This window comes from Trachypithecus francoisi, unplaced genomic scaffold, assembly GCF_009764315.1.
Source record: "Trachypithecus francoisi isolate TF-2019V2 unplaced genomic scaffold, Tfra_2.0 Lachesis_group11, whole genome shotgun sequence".
NCBI lineage: Eukaryota > Metazoa > Chordata > Mammalia > Primates > Cercopithecidae > Trachypithecus > Trachypithecus francoisi.
In genome coordinates, this window is record NW_022681456.1 from 85,377,519 (window position 1) to 85,400,639 (window position 23,121).

At 47.1% G+C, this 23,121-nt stretch overlaps 2 protein-coding genes and 1 long non-coding RNA gene across 8 annotated transcripts in view; 2 read left to right on the forward strand and 1 right to left on the reverse strand.

Moving 5' to 3' along the window:
- Window positions 1-2,952, forward strand: part of KMT2D (lysine methyltransferase 2D) — a 42,786-nt gene extending 39,834 nt beyond the window's left edge. For all 5 annotated transcript variants that reach the window (XM_033222227.1, XM_033222223.1, XM_033222226.1 and 2 more), the window contains one exon: window positions 60-2,952. In XM_033222227.1, coding sequence (XP_033078118.1) covers window positions 60-152 — 93 coding nt within the window. In that variant the 3' untranslated portion in view covers window positions 153-2,952. The remainder of the gene's footprint in view (window positions 1-59) is intronic.
- Window positions 2,142-4,603, reverse strand: LOC117090184. Its single transcript, XR_004439925.1, has 2 exons — window positions 4,544-4,603; window positions 2,142-3,709 (listed from the first exon to the last, which is right to left on the reverse strand). It is a non-coding gene; the product is annotated as an uncharacterized LOC117090184 (long non-coding RNA).
- Window positions 3,093-22,379, forward strand: PRKAG1 (protein kinase AMP-activated non-catalytic subunit gamma 1). 2 transcript variants are annotated; one of them, XM_033222230.1, is made up of 12 exons: window positions 3,103-3,195; window positions 9,080-9,128; window positions 18,223-18,332; window positions 18,530-18,611; window positions 18,708-18,766; window positions 19,228-19,273; window positions 19,377-19,431; window positions 19,703-19,829; window positions 20,738-20,903; window positions 21,062-21,099; window positions 21,363-21,509; window positions 21,647-22,379. In XM_033222230.1, the coding sequence occupies exons 1-12, from the start codon at window positions 3,187-3,189 to the stop codon at window positions 21,752-21,754; spliced, it is 996 nt and encodes a 331-aa protein (XP_033078121.1). In that variant the 5' UTR covers window positions 3,103-3,186; the 3' UTR covers window positions 21,755-22,379. The 2 variants fall into 2 exon arrangements, with proteins under 2 accessions (XP_033078122.1, XP_033078121.1); XM_033222231.1 differs by lacking the exon at window positions 18,223-18,332 and having other exon boundaries at window positions 3,093-3,195.
- Window positions 22,380-23,121: the final 742 nt, after the last annotated feature.

The following is a 23,121-nucleotide window of genomic DNA, read 5'->3' on the forward strand; positions in this document are numbered from 1 at the left end:
CTCTGCCCTCCCTTCTTCCTGTGGGGGCTAGCATTGATTCTGCCCTCTTCTCTTTTCAGCTAACCTATGACTATCAGTTTGATTTTGAGGACGATCAGCACAAGATCCCCTGCCACTGTGGAGCCTGGAATTGTCGGAAATGGATGAACTAAGAAGCTTTGAGGCTACCAGGCAGGGGAGTCCCCCTACCCACAACCTCTTCCCTGAAAGGGTTGAGGGGGAAGAGAGGTAGCAGCCAGAGCCAGGACCCAGGGCTGGGGCTGCCGGCTGACCGGAGCCCCTGGAGCAGGAGGCTGGGGCAGAGGGCCCTAGGCCAAGCCCACCCTGGGCACCAGGGACAACCCTCTTCCCCACCACCGGCCCTCAGGCTGGCATCTCTGCCCCCAGCTCCAGGAGGGGCCAGACAGAAGCAGCCATTGGGCATCTCAGGTTTGAGGGGGATATGGGCCGGGAACTACCCAGAAGCATCTGGGAGGCAGCAGGGTGGGGGAAGAGGATGTGTGGCCGGGCCTCACAGCCCTGCTGCTCCCACTGACCTCTCTGGCCCAACTCAAGGCTGCAAAGAGACTTGACTAAGCTTGACAATCCCAAAGGCCGGGTCCCACACCTGGCCCTGCCTGCCGGGTCCTGCCCCCACCCTCACCCCCATCCCCCTCCCTCTTGATCTGTCTGTTTCCCTCTTTTCCTCTGTGTTTCTGTCTCTCTATGGGTTGTGTTTCCTTGTTTTCCACTCTGACAAATGCAACATGAACGGGAAAGAGGCGCCCAGCTGCCTAGGAGGGCAAGCTGGGCAAGCCGGGCAAGGAGACCCCGCACCCACACCTACCTCATTTAAGTGTTGGATTTTTTGCTGTTTTGAAATGTGAGACCCTCTCCAAGCCCCCTACTGCCCCAACCCTCTCCCCCACCTCACTGCCCTCTTCTGAGTGGGTGGAAGAGGGGGTAGGAGGAGGAAGAAAAACAACAACAAAAAATCCATCTTTGTTTTTAATTATGGGCATGGGATGGTGGTTGAGGCAAATGATGATGAAGATTGGGGATGACTGGCCCCTAGTTGCTCTAGGACTTCCTTCTCCATCTGGACATGGGGGCAGGAGGGGGCTAAACCTAGGACCAGGATATCTCTCTCCTGTTTTCCCAACCCCATCATGAGCCCATTTGCCCTCCAGCCCCTGGACGGGTTGGGTGGGGGGCAGGGTGAGGGCTATCCCTGAGTGGCATGCCCATACCTAATGAGGCAGGGTGTGGCCCGGAGCTCCCACTTTCCCTCAGTCACCAAACTGCTGCTGGTCTGGTGGGAAGGGGTGGTGATGTGGGGTGGGGAGCTTAGTGTCAGCGAGGGAGGGTGGGGGGTATTTATCTATTTATACATGGGATTGTACATAGTCTTGTGGGGCATGGGGGAGCCGGCTGGAGGTGAGAACCCTCCCCTCTCCCCCCACCCCCGGGGAGAGCAAATGTAAAACTACTAATTTTTGTGCTTTATATATTCTATATAAATATATCTATTTTCTTTTTACAAAACCAGTTTATAAATGGTAGGGGGGTGTGGGGCGGACACATGGAGCTCCCCTTGTGGGGGGGCCCCCTCCATTACCCAACCTACCGCCCTTTTCCTCACCCCCCACCCCACTCCCCACCCCCTGGCTGTGACTGCTGTAAGATGGGGGTATAGAGGCTGGGCAATTCCCACCCCCTGTTGTATAGTTGGACTATGTTATAACGCACAAAAGAGAGCTGACCCCAGGGGGAGCCAGAGGGTGATGGGTTCCTTGCCTCCCTTTCCTTCCCCTTTCTGCCCAAGCTTGTGCTGCAGTTTAACCTCTTCCTGGGGGTGGGGGTAGGTAAGGGGTGGGTGACACCCCAAACCCCTCTCTGGTAGGGAACCGTGGGGATGAAGATGAAGCTTATATGCAGTTCTCTTCTAGGGGCTGTGGGCAAAGGGCATTTTGTAATTAATATTTTCAAGAATCAGATGTCTGGAGTGTAGGGGTGGGCTTGGTGGTGGTGGACGGGCGGGCCTGCTGGAGGGGGAGCTTGGTGGCTGTTGTGATTTTAGGTTTGTTTTTGTTTTGTTTTGAATTTGGGGAGTTGTGGATTGTTGGGGGTAGGGAGATTTTTTTTTTTTTTTTTTTTTTTTTTTAAAGCTGCTTCCTCAACTGTTTCAAGCTGCAAATGTTTAAGAGAGTAACACCCCCCACTCCCACAGGAACCACTGTAATTAAATCAGACAGTAGGAAGACTGGGCTGCAGCCCTCAAAGCCACAGCCCTTGATGTTCCTTTTCGGAGAGCAATAGGTCTGGGCTACAGGGAGGGGGAGATTGGCTCCCGTGAGTCAGGCTGTGTTTGGGGCTTGGGCCCTGGAATTGGGAAAAGGGGATGGGGCAGACTTTGTAAGCATATGCTAGGTATCCGATAGTCCTGTAGAATTTAGTGAAGAAACCTTATACAGTTTTTAATTTTTATATAAACTATAACTCAGACCCAAGCTACAAGGTTGGAATTTTGGTTGGTTTTTTTTTAAGTACCCTGCCTGTATAATTGCATCAGAATCCCCCACCCCCCCGTGTTTGTATTTTGGGTTGGTTTACACTCGCACATACTCAATTTTCAGTTTTCCCCTTTACAGTCTTCTCCCCTCACCTCCAGGACCCTCCCCCTTTTTAAAAAATAAATCGCTGACAAGTGTGAATCCCGTGAAGACTTTATTTTGTGTTGTGTGTATCCTGTACAGCAAGGTTGGTCCTTCGTAACAACGGATGAAATGGTTCCCTTTTTTAAAGCGCCCTCTCTCCCTCCACCCTCAGCGCCCCTGTCCTTGGCATGTTTTGTATCAGCGATCATTCTGAACTGTACATAATTTATGTTGCGAGAGGCAAAGGGCAAGTTTTGGATTTTGCTTCTTCCAAGTTTGTTTTTAAACGACAAATAAAAAAAGAACATTTTAAATACAAGCGGCTCCGTCCCGTGACCCTCGCCGTCAGCCGGATCCGTGCGGTCAGAGAGGACCCGGGGGAGGGCGGTTACCCAAGCCCGCCACCGCCGGAAGGGTGGGTTACCCGCCTTCCGCCGTAGTCTGGCGACTGCCATGACGTGGGCGGAAGTGGCGTCGCCGCACCGGATGTGGGGCGGGGCCTTCCCCAAGAGTTTCCTAAAGCGAGAAAACCAAGCCGGCGCCTCTTGCAATGGAGACGGTGAGGAGCGCAGGAGGGCGGTCGGGGGCGCTGTAGAGCCTAAGACCCCCCTTAGGAGGCCGGGAGGGCCGGGCAGGGGCTGGCGCTGGTGTCTAGCAAACAAAAAGCAGCCGGGTGTCTGCCCTATCCCGTGACCGTGTCCCTCCGCTTCTTCGTTGGGCGCATCTCCTAGGACTGGGCCGCGCCCCCGCCGCCTTTTCCGTACGCGGTACCCTTAGCCCAAGCAGGCAGTGACTCCTGGCCCTCCTTGGAGCCCACGGATGCCGTGGCAATCTCGGGCCTCCTTTCCTCTTAGCACCTCAAGCCCTTTTAGAGGTTTGAGAGCGCAGGGTTGTGATCCGGCTTTGCTGGGTGAGGCAGGGGGCGTCCAGAGGGATCTCCGCTTGTAGGTAGCTGCTGGACCTCGGTGGTCTTTCTGTGATCCCTGCAATCCCTGGCAGGAGGACATCTGAAGATCTTTATACTGCATCCAGTGAAGTCACATTCCCTCAATAAGACCGAGAATTGAGGTTTGCTTGAAAGAGGAAAACTTGCAGTGTTAGAGGCCGATGTGTCCCTGGACAAGTTTAGGTCATGGCCCGCTCTGCGACTCTAAGCAGGAGTTTTGGCATAGCTCATTCTTGGCGAGCAGGCATTGACCAATTGTGGCAGGGCCCTGTCACCCTCCCACAGATGCCGCGGGTTGCCTGCTACATGTTTGCACCCACCCTCATTCTCAGGAGTCTTTTTCTAGCGCTCTGTAACCCCTGCCATACACTTCCCTCTCCACAGTTTTTAACCATGTGTCTTCTTTCAGGCAGAGTAACTCTTCCCATCTTGGTTTTTATCATTTGCTACTGTAGTTATGAAAGGACTGCAAGTTCACTTTGCTTTGGATTACATGCCCAGAGTAATTCTTTGCCACACCCTTTCTTCTGCCCACAGAGAGGTTGTTTCTTTCAGGTTTTCGAAAAGAAAACCGACCAAAGTACTAAATTCGCTGTTGGTCTCCCAGGCAAGGGAGCCAGTTCTGACTAATCAAGATAATCTTGAACAAAAATAAGGAGTCTAATTCCATTAAATTTAAAATAACATGTCATATTCTACTTACTTGTGAGTGTATTATGGTTTACATAGCATTTTTATGTAGATTTTCTAATTTAGCCTTCACACTTTATGTACTGGATTAGGCTGTGGGGTAGAAGTTAAAAGGAGGAAAAAGAAAACAGCCAGGTGTGGTGGCTCACGCCTGTAATGCCAGTACTTTGGGAGGCTAAGGCAAGTGGATTGCTTGAGCTCAGGAGTTCAGCACCAGTCTGGGCAACATGATGACACCCTGTCTTGACAAAAACAAAAACACAAAAATTACCCAGGCATGATGGTGGTGGTGCATATCTGTAGTCCCAGCTACTCTGCAGGCTCAGGTGGGAGGACTGCTTGATCCAGGGAGGTGGAGGCTGGAGTTAGCTGAGATCATGCCACTGCACTCCACTCTGAGTGACACAGCGAGATCCTGTCTCCAGAAAAAAGAAAAGAAAGAAAACTCCTGCTTTGAAAATGTTCAGCCTAACTGGAGTAAGGGTGAGGGCAAGCCAGCAACAGCTGTTATTTAAAGGTAGACTATAATAAATGCTGTCATTAATATGAAAACAAAGGACTGTGACAGAATAGTTGAGAGAAAAATTACTTTGGACCTAGGAGAGGGCACTGCAAATTGAGAGCAAGGGCACTGAAACTGGGGGATGTGGAGAATTGGGGGTGAGCCAGCGGCTTGATGTTGCTGGTTTTGGATTTTGGTCACAGTGAGAGAAAAGACTGGAAAAGTAGGCTAAGATCAGGTCCAAGGTATTACACACCATGCTAAATTTGAACTTTGTTTTGTAATAGGGGACCCATGGAAGATTTATGAGCAAGTCAGTGAATGTCTTTTAGGAATGTTCATAGCAGCTTTCTGTACATGGACTGAGCTACTTCGGAAAGTAAAGTTTCTTGTTAATGGAGATGAAAGCCCCTTCCAAACCTGAGATGCTTTGGTGAAAGCATGAAAGACAAATTGAAGAGCAGATAGATTTGGGCCAAGGACCCCAATTTAAACAGTCTTGCAGAAGTGAGAGGTAAAAGCCTAAATTAAGACTGTAAAATTCGCAATGAGAGAGATGGATCTGAGGCATTTCTAACATACCAGCTTAGCTGATAACTGGTAAGAAGACAGCTGTACAAAACAAAAAAACAAGATGGGAACTACAGCGAGAATAATAGGATTGGAGGGACAAATGTTTTGTTTCGTATTGAAGCATTTGAGGAGTCTCTGTGACATCTATGGTTGTCAAATAATTGGAAATGTTGGAAGAAATTGCAAGTCTATTTGTCAGATGTAGACTGTGTCTCTGTAATATTTTGTACTTACGTGGTACGGTTGTACTTTCTCAGGTCCCCTATGTTATTAAAAGTAGAAAGGCCAGGCACAGTGGCTTATGCCTGTAATCCCAGAACTTTGGGAGGCCAAGGTGGGCGGATCGCTTGAGCCCAGGAGCTCAAGACCAGCCTGGTCAACATAGCGAGACCCCATCTCTACAAAAAAATACAAAAAGTAGCTGGGCTTATTGGTGTGTGCCTGTAGTCCCAGCAGCCCAGGAGGCAGAAGTCGAAGGATTGCTGGAGCTGGGGAAGTTGAAGATACAGTGATCTGTGATCGTGCCACTGCACTCCAGCCTGGATGACAGAGTGAGACCCTGTCTCAAAAACAAAAAAAAAGTAGAAGTAGATGTAACTACATAATTCCGCCTCTGATATGGTGAAACAGGCAGAAAGTTAAAAGTCATTGTTGGGCTCCGTGGCTCATGCCTGTAATCCCAGCACTTTGGGAGGCCGAGGCGGGCAGATCAAAAGGTCAGGAGTTTAAGACCAGCTTGGCTGGCCGGGCACAGTGGCTCACGCCTGTAATCCCAGCAGTTTGGGAGACCGAGGTGGGCGGATCAAGAGGTCAGGAGATCGAGACCATCCTGGCTAAAACGGTGAAACCCTGTCTCTACTAAAAAATACAAAAAATTAGCCAGGCGTGGTGGCAGGCACCTGTAGTCCCAGCTACTCGGGAGGCTGAAGCAGGAGAATGGCGTGAACCTTGGAGGCAGAGTTTGCAGTGAGGGGATATCACACCGCTGCACTGCAGCCTGGGTGACAGAGCGAGACTCCATCTCAAAAAAAAAAAAAAAAAAGGACCAGCCTGGCCAACATAGTGAAACCCCATCTCTACTCAAAATACAAAAAAACTCAGCTGGGCATGGTGGCAGGCGCCTGTAGTCCCAGCTACTTGGGAGGCTGAGGCAGGAGAATCGCTTGAACCCGGGCGGCGGAGATTACAGTGAGCCAAGATCACGCCACTGCACTCCAGCCTGGGCGACACAGCGAGACTGTCTCAAAAAAAAAAAAAAAAGTCACATATTCAGTTGTGTTTGACTCTGTTATGTTGGTATCTGTATCTCTAGTTAGCTATATGTTTCTTTCCTCCCTCTGTAACTTAGTCTTAGGCATACCTGTTCATATCAGTGTGCATCATTCTTTGAGAATTAAAAAACAAAACAACTGTGAATTATATGCAAAATCCTGTGCTTGGTGGTATGGGGGATACAAAGTATAAGATAGTTCTAGGTTTCCAGGAATTTATAATCTGTTTGGATAGATAATGGACAAAACAAGTATCGCACAGTACAATATATATCATATGATGGGTAAGTTCTACAGAAGTAGCTGTTTTTGTGCCTTTGTGTAGATCTTTGTGAGACTCTGATATATCATGTGTCTATCTTTATCGTAGCCCTCTCTCCTACTTAAAAGTGATGAGGCTGTTGTTCTGATAGTCCTGCCAAAATGGCAGGCCACGCTGACAGTCTTATGCAGTCCAGAGGGAAGAGAGGGAGATTATCCCCCTTACTCCCTGCATTCTCCCCTAGCCCATTAAGGGAGAAAAGTTTAGGGCTGTCGTAAACTTCCCTGGTTTAGGAAGTTCAGCCAACCTCCCAGGTTGAAGTTTTTAATGTCATGTTACTACAGAAGCTATGGGGATGAAGTATGGTTTTAAGTTATTTTGGAGATATCACCCAGAAAAAGTGGAGCCAAGACTGTTGAGGCTAGCAGATGAAAATTGTGATCCCTTCTGGGTTCCTAAATAACAATGGCATTTCCAAATGTTCCCACTTGAGGGAGCACAGAAATGGTTCTAAGTTTTGTGTAGTCAAAGCACTCTAATCTCAGACTGTCTTGGGAAGGGAAACTTGGAAAACCAGCATCCCCTGGCTATAGCAGCCTTTGTTTGACTGACAAGGGTTTTGAGTGGACTCGAGTCCCCAGTTTCAGAACATTCATGTTCCTTACCCACCTCTCAGTCATTCAGACTTTGACTGGCTAACAGTCAGCTACAGGGATCCTCCCCAGTTGTGGCCCTCTCTCTACCATGGAGGTAGACAATGGTAGAACCAATGTCTGTGGTTCTAGTGCCTACAAATATGCTTAGTTAGTGTCTGTGTTTGGGGGAAGACAATGCTATCTCTCTGGCTTCCATGTTTTAATAAAGTGGATCTGTGAGAATCTTGTAGGGGTTAGCCCTAAGCTCAGATCTTTAGTCTTAGCTTTTAAGACCTAATGTTTCATTAGGCGGTATAGTGTACAAGAACATGAGCTTTGCAGATAATGCTCATTCCGCTCAGAAGTGGATAGAAGCATTTCTGGAAGGCACAATATTGTAACAGTATTGGTTTCTTCTCTTCTGTGATTCCAGAGAGGTAGAATTTCATCAGAATGGAATAAATACATTCAAAAATTTTATAAAAATGGCTGGTTGTGGTGGCTGATGCCTGTAATCCCAGCACTTTGTGAGACCGAGGCGGGCAGATCAGTTGAGGTCAGGAGTTTGAGAACAGCCTGGCCAACATGGTAAAAACGCCGTCTCTGTTACAAATATGAAAATGAGGTGGGTGTGGTGGCACACGCCTGTAATCCCAGCTCTCAGGAGGCTGAGGCACAAGAATCGCTTGAACCCAGGAGGAGGCAGTTGCAGTGAGCCAAGATCACGCCACTGCACTCTAGCCTGGGCAACAGAGCGCGACTCTGCCTCAAAACAAAACAAACAAACAAACAAATTTACAAAAATGAACACTGCCAAGATAACCAAACTCTTCATCAGTTATAATAAATTATTTTCTTAGGTATAAGTAGTTTTAAAATTTTTTGTTTTTTCATGTATGTTATTTATTAAAATTTTGATGTTATAAAAAAGCAGACCACAAGCTCTGGAACCAGAAGATAGGTGTTTGAATGCCAGCTCCACTCCTTATCAGCCATGTGACCTTGGACAGCTTGCTTAATGTCTCTTGACTCTCAGAGACATAATCTGTGAAAATAAGGCTAATAATAGTATTTACCTCAGGGTTGTTACGAAGATTAAATGAGATCATTATTTCTGAAGAGCCTTGTAAGGCTGGGTGCAGTAACTCGTGCCTGTAATCGTAGTGCTTTGAGAGGCCAAGGAGGGCAATCACTTGAGCCCAGGAGCTCAAGACCAGCCTGGGCAACATGGCGAAACTCCATCTCTACTAAAAATACAAAAATTAGCTGGGTATAGTGGCATGCGCCTGTAGTCCCAGCTACTCAGGAGGCTGAAGTGAGAGAGGATCACCTGACCCCGAGGAGGTCAAGGCTGAAGTGAGCTGTGATCACACCACTGCATTCCAGTCTGGGTGACAGAGCGGGACCCTGTCTCAGAAACAGAAAAAAAACAGGGTTGGGGGAGGTGGTGGCTTTATAGTGCTTTAAAGAAAGTCATTATTGGTTCACCAACCCTTCCCCTAATGTTGCTAGGCTAAAATGGATGGAACCAGGTTAAGCTGAATCTGTTTTCTTGTTTCTCCAGGTCATTTCTTCAGATAGCTCCCCAGCTTTGGAAAATGAGCATCATCAAGGTAAGTTTACTGAAGAAAGGAAAGTGGGCATGGAAACAATAGCCTGACCCTAACAATGTCTTCAACAATGCTTTTGAATCTCTCCCCTGGGAAAGTCAAAGCAGGGCCAGATAATGTGCCAAACCACAAAAATCAGTGACAGTAGTTTGGTGAGATCACCCAGGAATAAATCTTGGGCAGATTGGGGATGGTTAATATCTTCAATTATCAAACCACTTGAGAGAAACTTCTGAGGTACAGGGAAAACTTCCATAGGCAGCTCTGGGCTGGCTAACCATGTTTTAGAAGTCCTGGGTATTTTCTGTGTAGTCCAGAAACAGTGCCACCAGGATTTTATCACCCAGCAAGCTCACTAAAGCCATTGAGTGTACACAAAAAATTATGCAAAGGGCTGGGCGCTGTGCCTTACTCCTGTAATCCCAGCACTTTGGGAGGCCGAGACAGGTGGATCACTTGAGCTCAGGAGTTTGAGACTAGCCTGACCAACCTGGTTAAACCCTATCTCTACTAAAAATACAAAATTAGCCAGGTGTGGTGGCGCATGCTTGTAATCCCAGCTACTTGGGTGGCTGAGGCAGAATTGCCTGAACCGCAGAGGCAGAAATTGCAGTGAGCCAAGATCGTGCCAAGAGTGAAACTCCATCTCAGAAAAAAAAAAAAAAAAATTAAATTAGAAAAAGGCTCTTAGAACTAATCTAGTAATAGAAGCACTAAACCTCTAAAATCCAGAGCACAAGGAAGACAATTCCAGTGCCGGCCAGTGCCTATTTTATGTTTTAGAGTACATTTGCATTAGCACCAAGGCAGAAACGTGAAACTCAAATTGCCTACATGGACCAAGCAGTGAAGTGAACTACATATGATTATGACAACCTGTAGATCTTGTGTTGCATCTAAAAGAAGGTGACAACTGGACTGGCCATGGTGATTCATGACTGTATTCCCAGCACTTTTGGGAGGCCAAGGCGGGTGGATCACCTGAGGTCAGGAGTTGAAGACCAGCCTGGCCAACATGGTGAAACCCTGTCTCTACTAAAAATAAAAATATTAGCCGGGCGTGGTGCCGCACACCTGTAGTCCCAGCTACTTGGGAGGCTGAGGCAGGAGAATTGCTTGAACCTGGGAGGCAAAGGTTGCAGTGAGCTGAGATCGTGCCACTACACCCCAGCCTGGGGGACAGCGCAAGACTCTGTCTCAAAAAAAAATTACAATTAAGGCAGCTGGGTGTGGTGGCTTATGCCTGTAATCCCACCACATTGGGAGGCCGAGGCAGGTGGATCACCTGAGGTCAGGAGTTCCAGTCTGATCAACATGGTGGAACCCCATCTCTACTAAGTAGAAAACATTAGCCGAGCTTGGTGGTGGGCACCTATAATCCCAGCTACTTGGGAGGCTGAGGCAGGAGAATTGCTTGAACCCAGGAGGCGGATTTTGTTGCAGTGAGCCAAGATCATGCCATTGCACTCCAGCCTGGGCAACAAGAGTAAAACTCTGTCCCAAAAAAAAAAAAAAAAAGGCAACAACTATCTAGGTCTGGTCAATTAAGACCTATTTTGGCCAGATCTTCTGACTTTGAAGACACTAGACATTTGGATTTTTATGTAAATTTCTAGATTAAAAATTTTGATTTAAATAAGTCTGGGCACAGCTTAACACCAGCACTTTGAGAGGCCAAAGCAGGAGGATCACTTGAGCTCAGGAGTTTGAAACCAGCCTGGATAAGTGAGACCCTGTCTCTATAAAAAATTAAAAATTAGCCGGGCATGGTGGTGTGCACCTCTAGTCACAGCTACTGGGGAGGCTGAGGTGGGAGGATTGCAGCCACCAGGAGGTTGAGGCTGCAGTGAGCCGTGATTGTGCCACTGCACTCCAGCCTGGGCAGAGAGTGAGATCCTGTCTCAATTATAAACAAACAAACAGGCCGGGTCCTGTGGCTCACGCCTGTAATCCCAACACTTTGGGAGGCTGAGGTGGGCGGATCACGAGGTCAGGAGATCAAGACCATCCTGGCCAACATGGTGAAACCCCGTCTCTACTAAAAATACAAAAAATTAGCCGGGCGTGGTTGTGGGCGCCTGTAGTCCTAGCTTCTCAGGAGGCTGAGGCAGGAGAATTGCTTGAACCCAGGAGGTGGAGGTTGCAGTGAGCCGAGATGGTGCCACTGCACTCCAGCCTGGGCGACAGAGCGAGACTTGGTCTCAAAAAAAAAAAAGACACCGAGAAAGCCAAATCCAATATATTTGTGGGCCTGTGGTCTGAATGATAGTATTTTTTTTTTTTTTTTTTGAGACGGAGTCTTGCTCTGTCGCCCAGGCTGGAGTGCAGTGGCCGGATCTCAGCTCACTGCAAGCTCCGCCTCCCGGGTTCACGCCATTCTCCTGCCTCAGCCTCCCGAGTAGCTGGGACTACAGGGGCCCGCCACCTCGCCCGGCTAGTTTTTTGTATTTTTTAGTAGAGACGGGGTTTCACCGGGTTAGCCAGGATGGTCTCGATCTCCTGACCTCGTGATCCGCCTGTCTCGGCCTCCCAAAGTGCTGGGATTACAGGCTTGAGCCACCGCGCCCGGCCTGAATGATAGTATTTAACTATCAGTGTAGTGTATGTATCTTCAACTGGTGTCCAAAAACATTTTCTTAGGAGTCCGAATTCTCAAGTTGAAATAACAATGGTAGGCTTCCAGTTAAAGATGGTAGATTGGTAGACTGGGCTGCTCATGCCTGTAATCCTAGCACTTTGGGAGGCTGAGGCGGGTGGATCACTTGAGAACAAGAGTTTGAGACCAGCCTGGCCAACATGGTGAAACCCCATCTCTACTAAAAATATAAAAATTAGCCAGGCGTGGTGACACATACCTGTAATCACAGCTACTTGGGCGGCTGAGGCGTGAGAATCGCTTGAACTCAGGAGGAGGAGGTTGCAGTGAGTGGAGATCGCACCACCGCACTCCAGCTTGGGTGACAGAGCAAGACTCTGTCTCAAAAAAAAAAAAAAAGATGGTACATTGAATATATATTCACAAAAAGTCCCCTAAAACCATCATAAAGGAAATTTTTTAAAGAAAAAGACACAAACAAACACACCATAGGGAAAACAGGAGAGGAGATAATAGCAATGAATTTTTGGAAGCTGAAAAGCAGATGAAAGAGTGATGAATGACTTAGATCTGAGAAGAATTATAACTAGCAGTGAGAGCCAAGAAGCATTAAGGTCTAAGAAACAGTCAGATCCCAAGATACCCTATCCCATTGAGTGATAGGGTGAGCAACAGTGAGCAACTCCACCTCCCACCTGTGGCAAAGACTGGAAATCTGGCAAGGGACTCCGGCACAGCTTAGGACTGAAGTACTGCGCTGAAAACAGGAGCATGTAGTGAACTATACTAGATGCTGAGCCTCCAGCCGTCTTTTCCTTTTCAGTTTCCAGAACGCTGGCAGAAAAGACTTCACCCTCCAAGCATGAAATTGAATAATCCTTCTCTCCAAAATCCTCTTGAAGGGAAGTTCTAAAATATTTAAGTATTGAATGTTTCGTACCCAAATGATTTGCAGTCAGTAAGGCTCACTTACACACTTAGAGCTTCCACTCGGCTTTAAAGCCTCCACTCTTAAGTTATGGTTTAAGTTCTCATTTAAACCAGGGATTACCAAACATCTAAAGAAAGGATCTGTGAAAAATGATCCAAACTGCCCCCCACCGCACCCTGGAATGTACCTTTATTTTACTCTGAAGGCTGTCTCTCCCTGGTAAAAAATAAATAAAAATGAAAAAGCAAACTGCCCCTCCCAAACTCATATACACACAGAAGAAACAAACAGGAAAAAAGCAACTGGAAGGAAAAGGGTTTAGAAGAAAACTTTAATAATATTAATATAATCTTAGGTAAAGGAACATATTTCTCAACACCTGTGAAAGTAGTATATCTTTAAAGAAAACAACAGCCGGGCATGGTGGCTCACGCCTGTAATCCCAGCACTTTGGGAGGCCGAGGCAGGCAGATCACCTGAGGTCAGGAGTTCGAGACCAGCCTGACCAATATGATGAAACCTTGTCTGTACTAAAAATACAAAAATTAGCTGGGCGTGGTGGTGTGCACCTGTAATCCCAGATACTTGGGAGGCTGAGACAGGAGTATCGCTTGAACCCAGGAGGTGGAGGTTGCAGTGAGCTGAGACTGCACCATTGCATTCCAGCCTGGGCAACAAGAGCGAAACTCTGTCTCAAGAAAACAAAAGCAACAACGAAAAACCATATTTCCACCACGAAACAAGTATAGGATACAATTTTTTAAAGAAGAAATTTTCCGAAAAGAAAAAGGAAATCTTGGAAATTAAAAATATAATAGCAAAAATTTAAACCCAGCTGGAGGTTTCAAAAATCAACATGAGGAAATTTCCTAGAAAGGAGAGTTAAAAATCAACAAAGTAGAAAATAGAAGAGAAGGTGCAGTGGCTCATACCTGTAATCCCAGCACTTTGGGAGACCGAGGCGGGAGACCAGGAGTTCAAGACCAGCTCAGCAACACAGCAAGACCCTATCTCAACAAAAAAAATAAAAATTAGCCAGGCACAGTGGCATGCACTTGTAGTCCCAGCTACTAAGGAGGCTGAGACAGGAAAATTGCTTGAGCCCAGAAGTGAGCTGTGATCTCGCCATTGCACACCAACCTGGGTGACAGAATGAAAGCCTGTCTCTTTAAAAAAAAAAAAGGAAATATTTCAACAACCCACAAAACAAACAAACATTAAAGGATCAGTCTAGGAGGTCCAGTTTCTAAATAGGAGTCATAGAAAGAGAAAAATGGCAATACAGAGGGAAGGAAATAATTGAGGAACTAATTCAAGAACATTTATTGGAACTTGAGGACATTAGTTTTCATATTGAAAGGACCCATCGAATATTCAGCACAATGGATGAAAGTGACCCACCCAAAGCACAGTCATCCTGAGATTTCAGAACACTGGAAACAGAGAAGATCCTATGAGTTTTCAGAGAGAAAAAAAAAAGTCACATACAAAAAGAGTCAGAATTGCCTCTCAACAACACCAGCAGCTAGCAGGCAGCGGAGGAATGCCTTCAACATTCTGCAGGAAAATACATTCCAAGCTTTCCTGCAGATTCTCTATTCAGTCGAATTATAAATCCAAGGATGAGGGTAGAATAAAGATATCTACAGGCTACAAGGTCTCAAAAAAATGTACCTCCAATGCACCCTTTCTCAGGAAGGTACTGGAAGATGTGTTCCACCAAAATACGGGAGTAATCAAAAAATACGAAAATGCGATATAGGATACAGGAGCACCAGTGGAGGAGAGACGTGAAAGGGGTACCCAGGATGGTGATGAAGAAAGATCCCAGGATGACAGCAGTGCACACCAGATAAACCAGCCCAGATTTGAGCAGGTCAGAAGGCTCCAGCGAGACTTCTTTGGGTAGTTTAAATTGATAGACTATCTAATGCTTTTGAACCTCTTGAAAGGAGATTTAAACAACTGGTGAAGCATTTGGGGGTTGGATTAGTTATAAGAATTATACATAGAAGGCCGGGCGCGGTGGCTCAAGCCTGTAATCCCAGCACTTTGGGAGGCCGAGACGGGCGGATCACGAGGTCAGGAGATCGAGACCATCCTGGCTAACACGGTGAAACCCCGTCTCTACTAAAAATACAAAAAAACTAGCCGGGCGAGGTGGCGGGCGCCTGTAGTCCCAGCTACTCCGGAGGCTGAGGCAGGAGAATGGCGTAAACCCGGGAGGCGGAGCTTGCAGTGAGCTGAGATCCGGCCACTGCACTCCAGCCTGGGCGACAGAGCGAGACTCCGTCTCAAAAAAAAAAAAAAGAAAAGAAAAGAAAATTAAACAAACAAAAGGACAAGACATTAACTCCCGAGAAAACAAAGTTGTGAAAGGAAGAAAAAAAATCATAGTTTACTATTTGGCTTATCTCTGAATAATAAATATTCGGTCAAAATGATTTGAATACTGGCTGGGTGCAGTGCTCATGCCTGGAATCCCAGCACTTTGGGAGGCCGAAGTGGGCGGATCACATGAGGTCAGGAGTTCGAAATCAGCCTGGCCAACATGGTGAAACCCCATCTCTACTAAAATACAAAATTTAGCCGGGCATGAAGGTGGGCGCCTGTAACCCCAGCTACTCGCAAGGCTGAGGCAGGAGAATCGCTTGAACCTGGAAGACCAAGGTTGTGGTAAGCTGAGATCATGCCACTGCACTCCAGCCTGGGTGACAGAGCAAGACTCCCTCTCAAAAAAAAAAAAAAAAGATTTAAATACGGATCTAACCAACATTATGGTTTAGCTCCTGGAAGAATGGGGAGGATGGGAAGTACATGTTTGTGGTGAAGCCCTAGTAGGAGAGAGAACTAGAAATTCTCTTTGGTAGGTAGATGATAAATAATGCCCCAAAATGAAAAAAAAAAAAAAAAAATCGGAAACTAGCAATACAAACATGTTATTTAAGGACATAGAATTAAGTACCAAAATAATCAACTAAAAGAGGTAGACAGATGTTCTCATCTCTGGGGAAGGGTAGTACAGGAAGGTGGGTTGCAAGGACTGCATTTTTTTCTTTTTTTTTTTTTTTTTTTTTTTTTTGAGACGGAGTCTCGCTCTATCGCCCAGGCTGGAGTGCAGTGGCGCAATCTCGGCTCACTGCAAGCTCCGCCTCCCGGGTTCACGCCATTCTCCCGCCTCAGCCTCCGAGTAGCTGGGACTACAGGCGCCCGCCACCGCGCCCGGCTAGTTTTTTGTATTTTTAGTAGAGACGGGGTTTCACCGTGTTAGCCAGGAGGGTCTCGATCTCCTGACCTCGTGATCCACCCGCCTCGGCCTCCCAAAGTGCTGGGATTACAGGCTTGAGCCACCGCGCTCGGCCGACTGCATTTCTTTCTTTCTTTTTTTTTTTTTTCTTTTTTTGAGACGGAGTCTCGCTCTGTCACCCAAGCTGGAGTGCACTGGCCAGATCTCAGCTCACTGCAAGCTCTGCCTCCCGGGTTCACGCCATTCTCCTGCTTCAGCCTCCCGAGTAGCTGGGACTACAGGCGCCCGCCACCTCGCCGGGCTAGTTAGCATTTTTTTCTTAACAAAATTTGTAAAACTGTTTGACTGTTTAAACTGTGTGTCTGTATAACTTTGGTTTAAAAATTAAATATTAAAAACCAAATTGATTAAAGACTTAAGAGCATGAAGTTTGGAATCAGATCTAGGTTTGTTTGAGTCTGTCTTTCCGCTTATTAATGGGTGAACTTGAACAGTTTATTTAACAACACCTATTTTCTCATCTGAAACATGAGGACAGTACTTACACATTTGTTGTAAGGATTAAATTTTGTAATTTTTTTTTTTTTTTTTTTTTTTTTTTGAGACAGAGTCTCACTCTGTCGCCCAGGCTGAAGTGCAGAGGCACAATCTCGTCTCACTGCAACCTCCACCTCCTGGGTTCAAGCAGTTCTCCTGCCTCAGCCCCCCGAGTAGCTGTGACTACAGGCACATGCCACCATGCCTGGCTAATTTTTGTATTTTTTTAGTAGAGATGGGGTTTTGCCATGTTGCCAGACTGGTCTCAAACTCCTGACTTCAGGTGACCCACCTACCTTGGCCTCCCAAAGTGCTGGGTTACAGGCGTGCGCCACCACGCCCAGCCAATGTAATTTATTTATTTATTATTATTTTGACACGGAGTTTCACTCTTGTTGCCTAGGCTGGAGTGCAGTGTTACAATCTGGGCTTACCGCAACCTCTGCCTCCCGGGTTCAAGCGATTCTCCTGCCTCAGCCTCCCGAGTAGCTGGGATTACAGGCATGCGCCACCACACCTAGCTAATTTTGTATTTTTAGTAGAGACGGGGTTTCTCCATGTTGGTCAGGCTGGTCTCGAACTCCCGACCTCAGGTGATCCTCCTGCCTTGGCCTCCCAAAGTGCTGGGATTACAGGCATGAGCCACCATGCCTGGCCTCAATGTAATATATTTCTTTTTTTTTTTTTTTAAAGATAGAGTCGAGCTTTGTCATCCAGGCTGGAGTGCAGTGGCGTAATCTTGGCTCACTGCAAGCTCCGCCTCCCGGGTTCAAGCGATTCTCCTGCCTCAGCCTCCCAAGTAGCTGGGACTACAGGCGCCCGCCACCATGCCCGGCTGATTTTTTGTATTTTTAGTAGAGACGGGGTTTCACCATGTTAGCCAGGATGGTCTTGATCTCCTGACCTCGTGATCCACCCACCTCGGCCTCCCAAAGTGCTGGGATTACAGGCGTGAGCCACTGCGCCCGGCTAATGTAATATTTTTAAGTGCACATAGTATAGTATATAGCACATTCAAGGTATTATTTTGGGAGATTGCTTCCCTAGTTTAGAGCGAGCAATTAAAATCACAGGAATAGAAAAAGGTAAACTACCCAGGATCTCCTGGGATGATTTCTGATTTACAGGGTGATCCAGAATGGACTATCAGGGTGTTTTGAGCCAGGTTGATTGAGCACTGGGCTCCAACTTATTGTTAATGAGAAATGGCCCAACGTGGACCATGACTTTCCCATTTGCAGGTCTTAGAATAACTTTTTTTTCAATTGAGACAGGGGTTCGCTGTGTTGCCCAGGCTGTCCTTGAGCTCCTGGGTTCAAGTGATCCTCTGCCTCAACTTCCTGAGTAGCTGGGATTACACAGGTGCTTGCCACCATGCCCAGCACAGTCTTGGAAGAATTTTAAGCAGCTTACTTCATTGAAAAAAGAGGAAAGTGAAAATGTGCTAAATATATGAAAGGGAAAGCTTGGATTAAAGATGAGAAACATTTTTAGATTATAACATGTTAAAGAGAGATACTATAGGCTTTATGTTTTAGTCAACTTCCTTTTACCTATAGGGACCAATAGATAAAGTCTTAACCTGGAGATAGGGGTTGGATGAAATGGTTTCTAAGAGGTTTATGCAGGTTTTGTGGAAACAATAGGAACAAGACAGATAAGGGGCCTTATAAAAAAAAATCATGCTGTAAATATTTGAGATACTAGAACACTATTCTGTTTTCTGTCTCTTTTGATTGGGAGTTTTTATGGGGAAGGAAGCTGCTAACTATCCCACCCTATGCAGAGACCCCAGAATCCAACAATAGCGTGTATACTTCCTTCATGAAGTCTCATCGCTGCTATGACCTGATTCCCACAAGCTCCAAATTGGTTGTATTTGATACGTCCCTGCAGGTGGGTGAATCCTCTTTTCCCTTCCCCCTTTGGAGCCTGTGGTTTAATACTTCTCATCCTATCTCATCCTAAGGGTAATATCCTTATCCTTCTGTGAAGTTAGTCTCATGTTTTACCCAACATGCCCAAACACTGTTCTTTTTTACAGTCCTGCCCCTGTGGATTTGCCTTTATGATTATTACTGTCTTGGCTACAGGTGAAGAAAGCTTTTTTTGCTTTGGTGACTAACGGTGTACGAGCTGCCCCTTTATGGGATAGTAAGAAGCAAAGTTTTGTGGGTAAGCAAAAGTTTCTGGAACACATTATTATTGCATCTTGTGCTGGGCAGGGAGACAAGCTTCAGGCAGTACTGAGGGCTTTGTCTTGTCCTCTAGGCATGCTGACCATCACTGATTTCATCAATATCCTGCACCGCTACTATAAATCAGCCTTGGTAAGGAACCTTAGCCCAATGACCAGAATCACTTTCCCTACCCTAAGTCCCTCATTCTCATTTCTTTTTTTTTTTTTTTTTTTTTTTTGAGACGGAGTCTTGCTCTGCCGCCCAGGCTGGAGTGCAGTGGCCGGCTCTCAGCTCACTGCAAGCTCCGCCTCCCGGGTTCACGCCATTCTCCTGTCTCAGCCTCCCGAGTAGCTGGGACTACAGGCACCCGCCTCGTCGCCCGGCTAGTTTTTTGTATTTTTTAGTAGAGACAGGGTTTCACCGTATTAGCCAGGATGGTCTCGATCTCCTGACCTCGTGATCCGCCCGTCTTGGCCTCCCAAAGTGCTGGGATTACAGGCTTGAGCCACCGCGCCCGGCCCCTCATTCTCATTTCTTTTGCTCCCAGCAAGCCACAAGGGCTTCAGGAAGCAGAGAGATCAGGTCTCAAATTCTGTTGCTTCTGCTTTCAGGTACAGATCTATGAGCTAGAAGAACACAAGATAGAAACTTGGAGAGGTATGTAGAGAATTGGGGTTGTAAAAGGTTATCAAGGGATGGAGGGTTTCTGGGAAACGCTTTTCCGTGGTGGTATTTTGTGACCCATCCCTTTTCCCTTCAGAGGTGTACCTCCAGGATTCCTTTAAACCGCTTGTCTGCATTTCTCCTAATGCCAGGTGAGTTCCAGTTATCCATCTGTCCAAAAAGGGGAAGAGATTTGCCATCAGCCTAGCTAATGCCTTAGACACCCAGGGAAAGGGGAAGAAGAGAGAAAAGACACACACACACTCTTACACACTTTCTCTCTCTCTCTCTCTAAGTCTGGCCTGTACTCTGCCCCCCTTCCCTAACCATTAGTTTTCCCTGTTTAGTGATACACTTTATGGAGCTGTTTACTCACCCTGAGCCCCAGCACTGTGGAACTTATTATCTCCAACCCTCCCACAGCTTGTTTGATGCTGTCTCTTCATTAATTCGGAACAAGATCCACAGGCTGCCAGTTATTGACCCAGAATCAGGCAATACTTTGTATATCCTCACCCACAAGCGCATTCTGAAGTTCCTCAAATTGTTTGTAAGTGCTCCTCAGCCCAGTTCTTTTTTCTCTTTTTTCGTTTATTTATTTACTTATTGAAAAAAGAGACAAGGTCTCACTGTGTTGCCCAGGCTAGTGTCGAACTCCTGAGCTCAAGTGATCCTCCTGCCTCAGCCTCCCAAAGTGCTAGGATTACAGGTGTGAGCCACTGCACTGCATCCAGCCTCACTTCTTGTTTATTTATTAATTTATTTTGATACAAGGTCTTACTCTGTTGCCCAGGCTGTCGTGCAGAGGCACTATCATGGCTCACTGCAGCCTCCAACCTCTTGGGCTCAGGTGACCCCCAATCTCAAACCCCAGAAGAGCTGGGACTACAGGTGTGTACCACCACACCTGGCTAATTTTTTGGTATTTTTTATAGAGATGGGGTTTTGCCAAGTTGCCCAGGCTGGTCTCGAACTCCTGGGCTCAAGCAATATGTCCCCCTCAGCCTCCCAAAGTACTGGGATTATAGGCATAAGCCGGCACACCCAGCCCTTATTTCTTTTTTTTTTTTTTTTTTTTTTTTTTTTTTTTTTGAGGCGGAGTCTCGCTCTGTCGCCCGGACTGGAGTGCAGTGGCCAGATCTCAGCTCACTGCAAGCTCCGCCTCCCGGGCTTACGCCATTCTCCTGCCTCAGCCTCCCGAGTAGCTGGGACTACAGGCGCCCGCCACCTCGCCCGGCTAGTTTTTGTATTTTTAGTAGAGACGGGGTTTCACCGTGTTAGCCAGGATGGTCTCGATCTCCTGACCTCGTGATCCGCCCGTCTCGGCCTCCCAAAGTGCTGGGATTACAGGCTTGAGCCACCGCGCCCGGCCCCTTATTTCTAACATACTGGGTTGGAGGGGGTATCCAAGGGTGGCTTTGGGTGCCTTGAAAATTAAGCTGATGGTTCTTTCCTCAGATCACTGAGTTCCCCAAGCCAGAGTTCATGTCCAAGTCTCTGGAAGAGCTACAGATTGGCACCTATGCCAATATTGCTATGGTTCGCACTACCACCCCCGTCTATGTGGCTCTGGGGATTTTTGTACAGCATCGAGTCTCAGCCTTGCCAGTGGTGGACGAGAAGGGTGAGAGATTGGGTGAGAGAGGGAGGGAAGATCCAGGCAAGTCAGGGTGGCTCCGGGAAAATCTGCTTTCCCCTCAGCTTAGCCAGGAGGGTGATTCTGTGAGTACGGGGAGCTGTAGACCCCAGATCCTCCTTACTGAGCTGCCTCTGTCCCCCTAGGGCGTGTGGTGGACATCTACTCCAAGTTTGATGTTATCGTGAGTGATTGTGGAGGGTTTGGGAGGTAGGGAAGGGTAGGGGGGCGCTATTAAATATGGAGAGGGAGAAGGGAGTCTCTTCTGTGATCTAAGGGTCTTAGAAGCTTCCAGGCTTTCAAATCCTATTTGAAAAGGAATTGAATGAGTTGAGTATGCCTTGTGGCTGACAATTGCCCTGAATCCCTCTGGTGAGGTTGGATGGGTTCAGGGTTTGGAGGCTGGCTCTCTTGCTTCCCTGCAGTCTCCTTCCTCTGTCTCCCCAGAATCTGGCAGCAGAAAAGACTTACAACAACCTAGATGTGTCTGTGACTAAAGCTCTGCAACATCGATCACATTACTTTGAGGGTGTTCTCAAGTGCTACCTGCATGAGACTCTGGAGACCATCATCAACAGGCTAGTGGAAGCAGAGGTAGGGAGGCCAGCAACCCTAAAGGAGCTGAGGGGAGCAGCCTTGAGAGTGGGGTTTGGTAAGGAGAATAGGGGCAGAGGGGCTTCCCCTGAGGCCAGCACTAAACATTCCCTTTTTCCCTTGTTGCTCTGTGCCAGGTTCACCGACTTGTAGTGGTGGATGAAAATGATGTGGTCAAGGGAATTGTATCACTGTCTGACATCCTGCAGGCCCTGGTGCTCACAGGTGGAGAGAAGAAGCCCTGAGCTGGGGGAAGGGGTCAGGCAGCACCAGGGGATATGCCCAACTCACTGCCTGCTGGAAGCTCTGTGGGAATCAGATGAAACTTGGGGAAATTGTGACTCTGTTCCCTGCTCAGGGCCCCCTGCCCTTCTATCTGGGAGCTAGGGAAGGTATGGGGGAGGAAGGAGAATGGATTTATAGCTACCCTTACCCTCACACGTACACTTGAAAAAAACTTTCAGCCTAGCCAATTCTAGCCCGTGTCTTCTTAGACATAGCCCCCTTTCTGGGTGAACTATAGGCTCTGTGCCTCTCAGACAAATTCTGATCTCTAAGAGATCCCCACACCTCACTTGCCTCTGCCTCCATTTCGGCCCTGATTCAACCCTAAGATAATAGCACAACAAAATTCTTCATAAATATATTTTTATTCACCTGTTCCATGCTATATGGAGGCTAAGTCCATTTAGTGACATTTCTTCCCATAATGTGAGTGGGAAGGATTGTGGGGAGGAGGGGCTTTGGGTTCCTGTGTTTGTGCATATGAAGGGAGATGGGGGTTAGGTGGAGGAGGAGGGTAGCGTGGTTAGCTAAGGTTATTGCTTTTTGTGGCAAATCTAATTAAATGACAGGAATCTCTTCATGGTATTGCAGTGTTTGATTTTTACAGTTGATGGATACTACCTTCCTACTTTATATGGCTTCTTCAACTCGTCATTAATAATAACGTGTGTACGCACACACACACGTACACACACACACACACACACAAACTGTGTGCCAGACATCATTCTCAGTGCTTTACATATATTAACTAATCCTCAGAACAATAGTAGACACTATTCCGGTTTTTTACAGATTTTAAAAAATGGAGGCACAGAGAGGCTGGGTAACTAACCCAAGACCACATAGCTAGTAAAAAATGGAGCTAGGATTTGAACCCAAACAGTCTTTACTGCTACAGTAGAATTCCTACTTCTAATTCTTCTTTCACAACTGTTTCTTACCCTATTCCCTGTGGTTCCTCCTTTCTATCTCACTTTCCCCTCTGCCTGAATCATGGCTGGTACCCAAGGAAAATCCTGTAACTGTCTACTCTTGGGAGTAGACAGACTTGAGGGTCTCCTTTGGGCAGAGAATCCTGCCACCATTATCAGCTTTTCTTAAGGAAGGTGGACTGTTTGGCTTTTGCTGAGTTGGCACTATTTTTTTTTTTTTTTTTGAGATGGAATCTCGCTATGTTGCCCAGGTTGGAGTGCAATGGTGCAATTTCAGCTCACTGCAACCTCCGCCTCCTAGGTTCAAGTGATTCTCCTGCCTCAGCCTCCTGAGTAGCTGGGATTATAGGCGCGCGCCACCACACCCAGCTAATTTTTGTATTTTTTAGTAA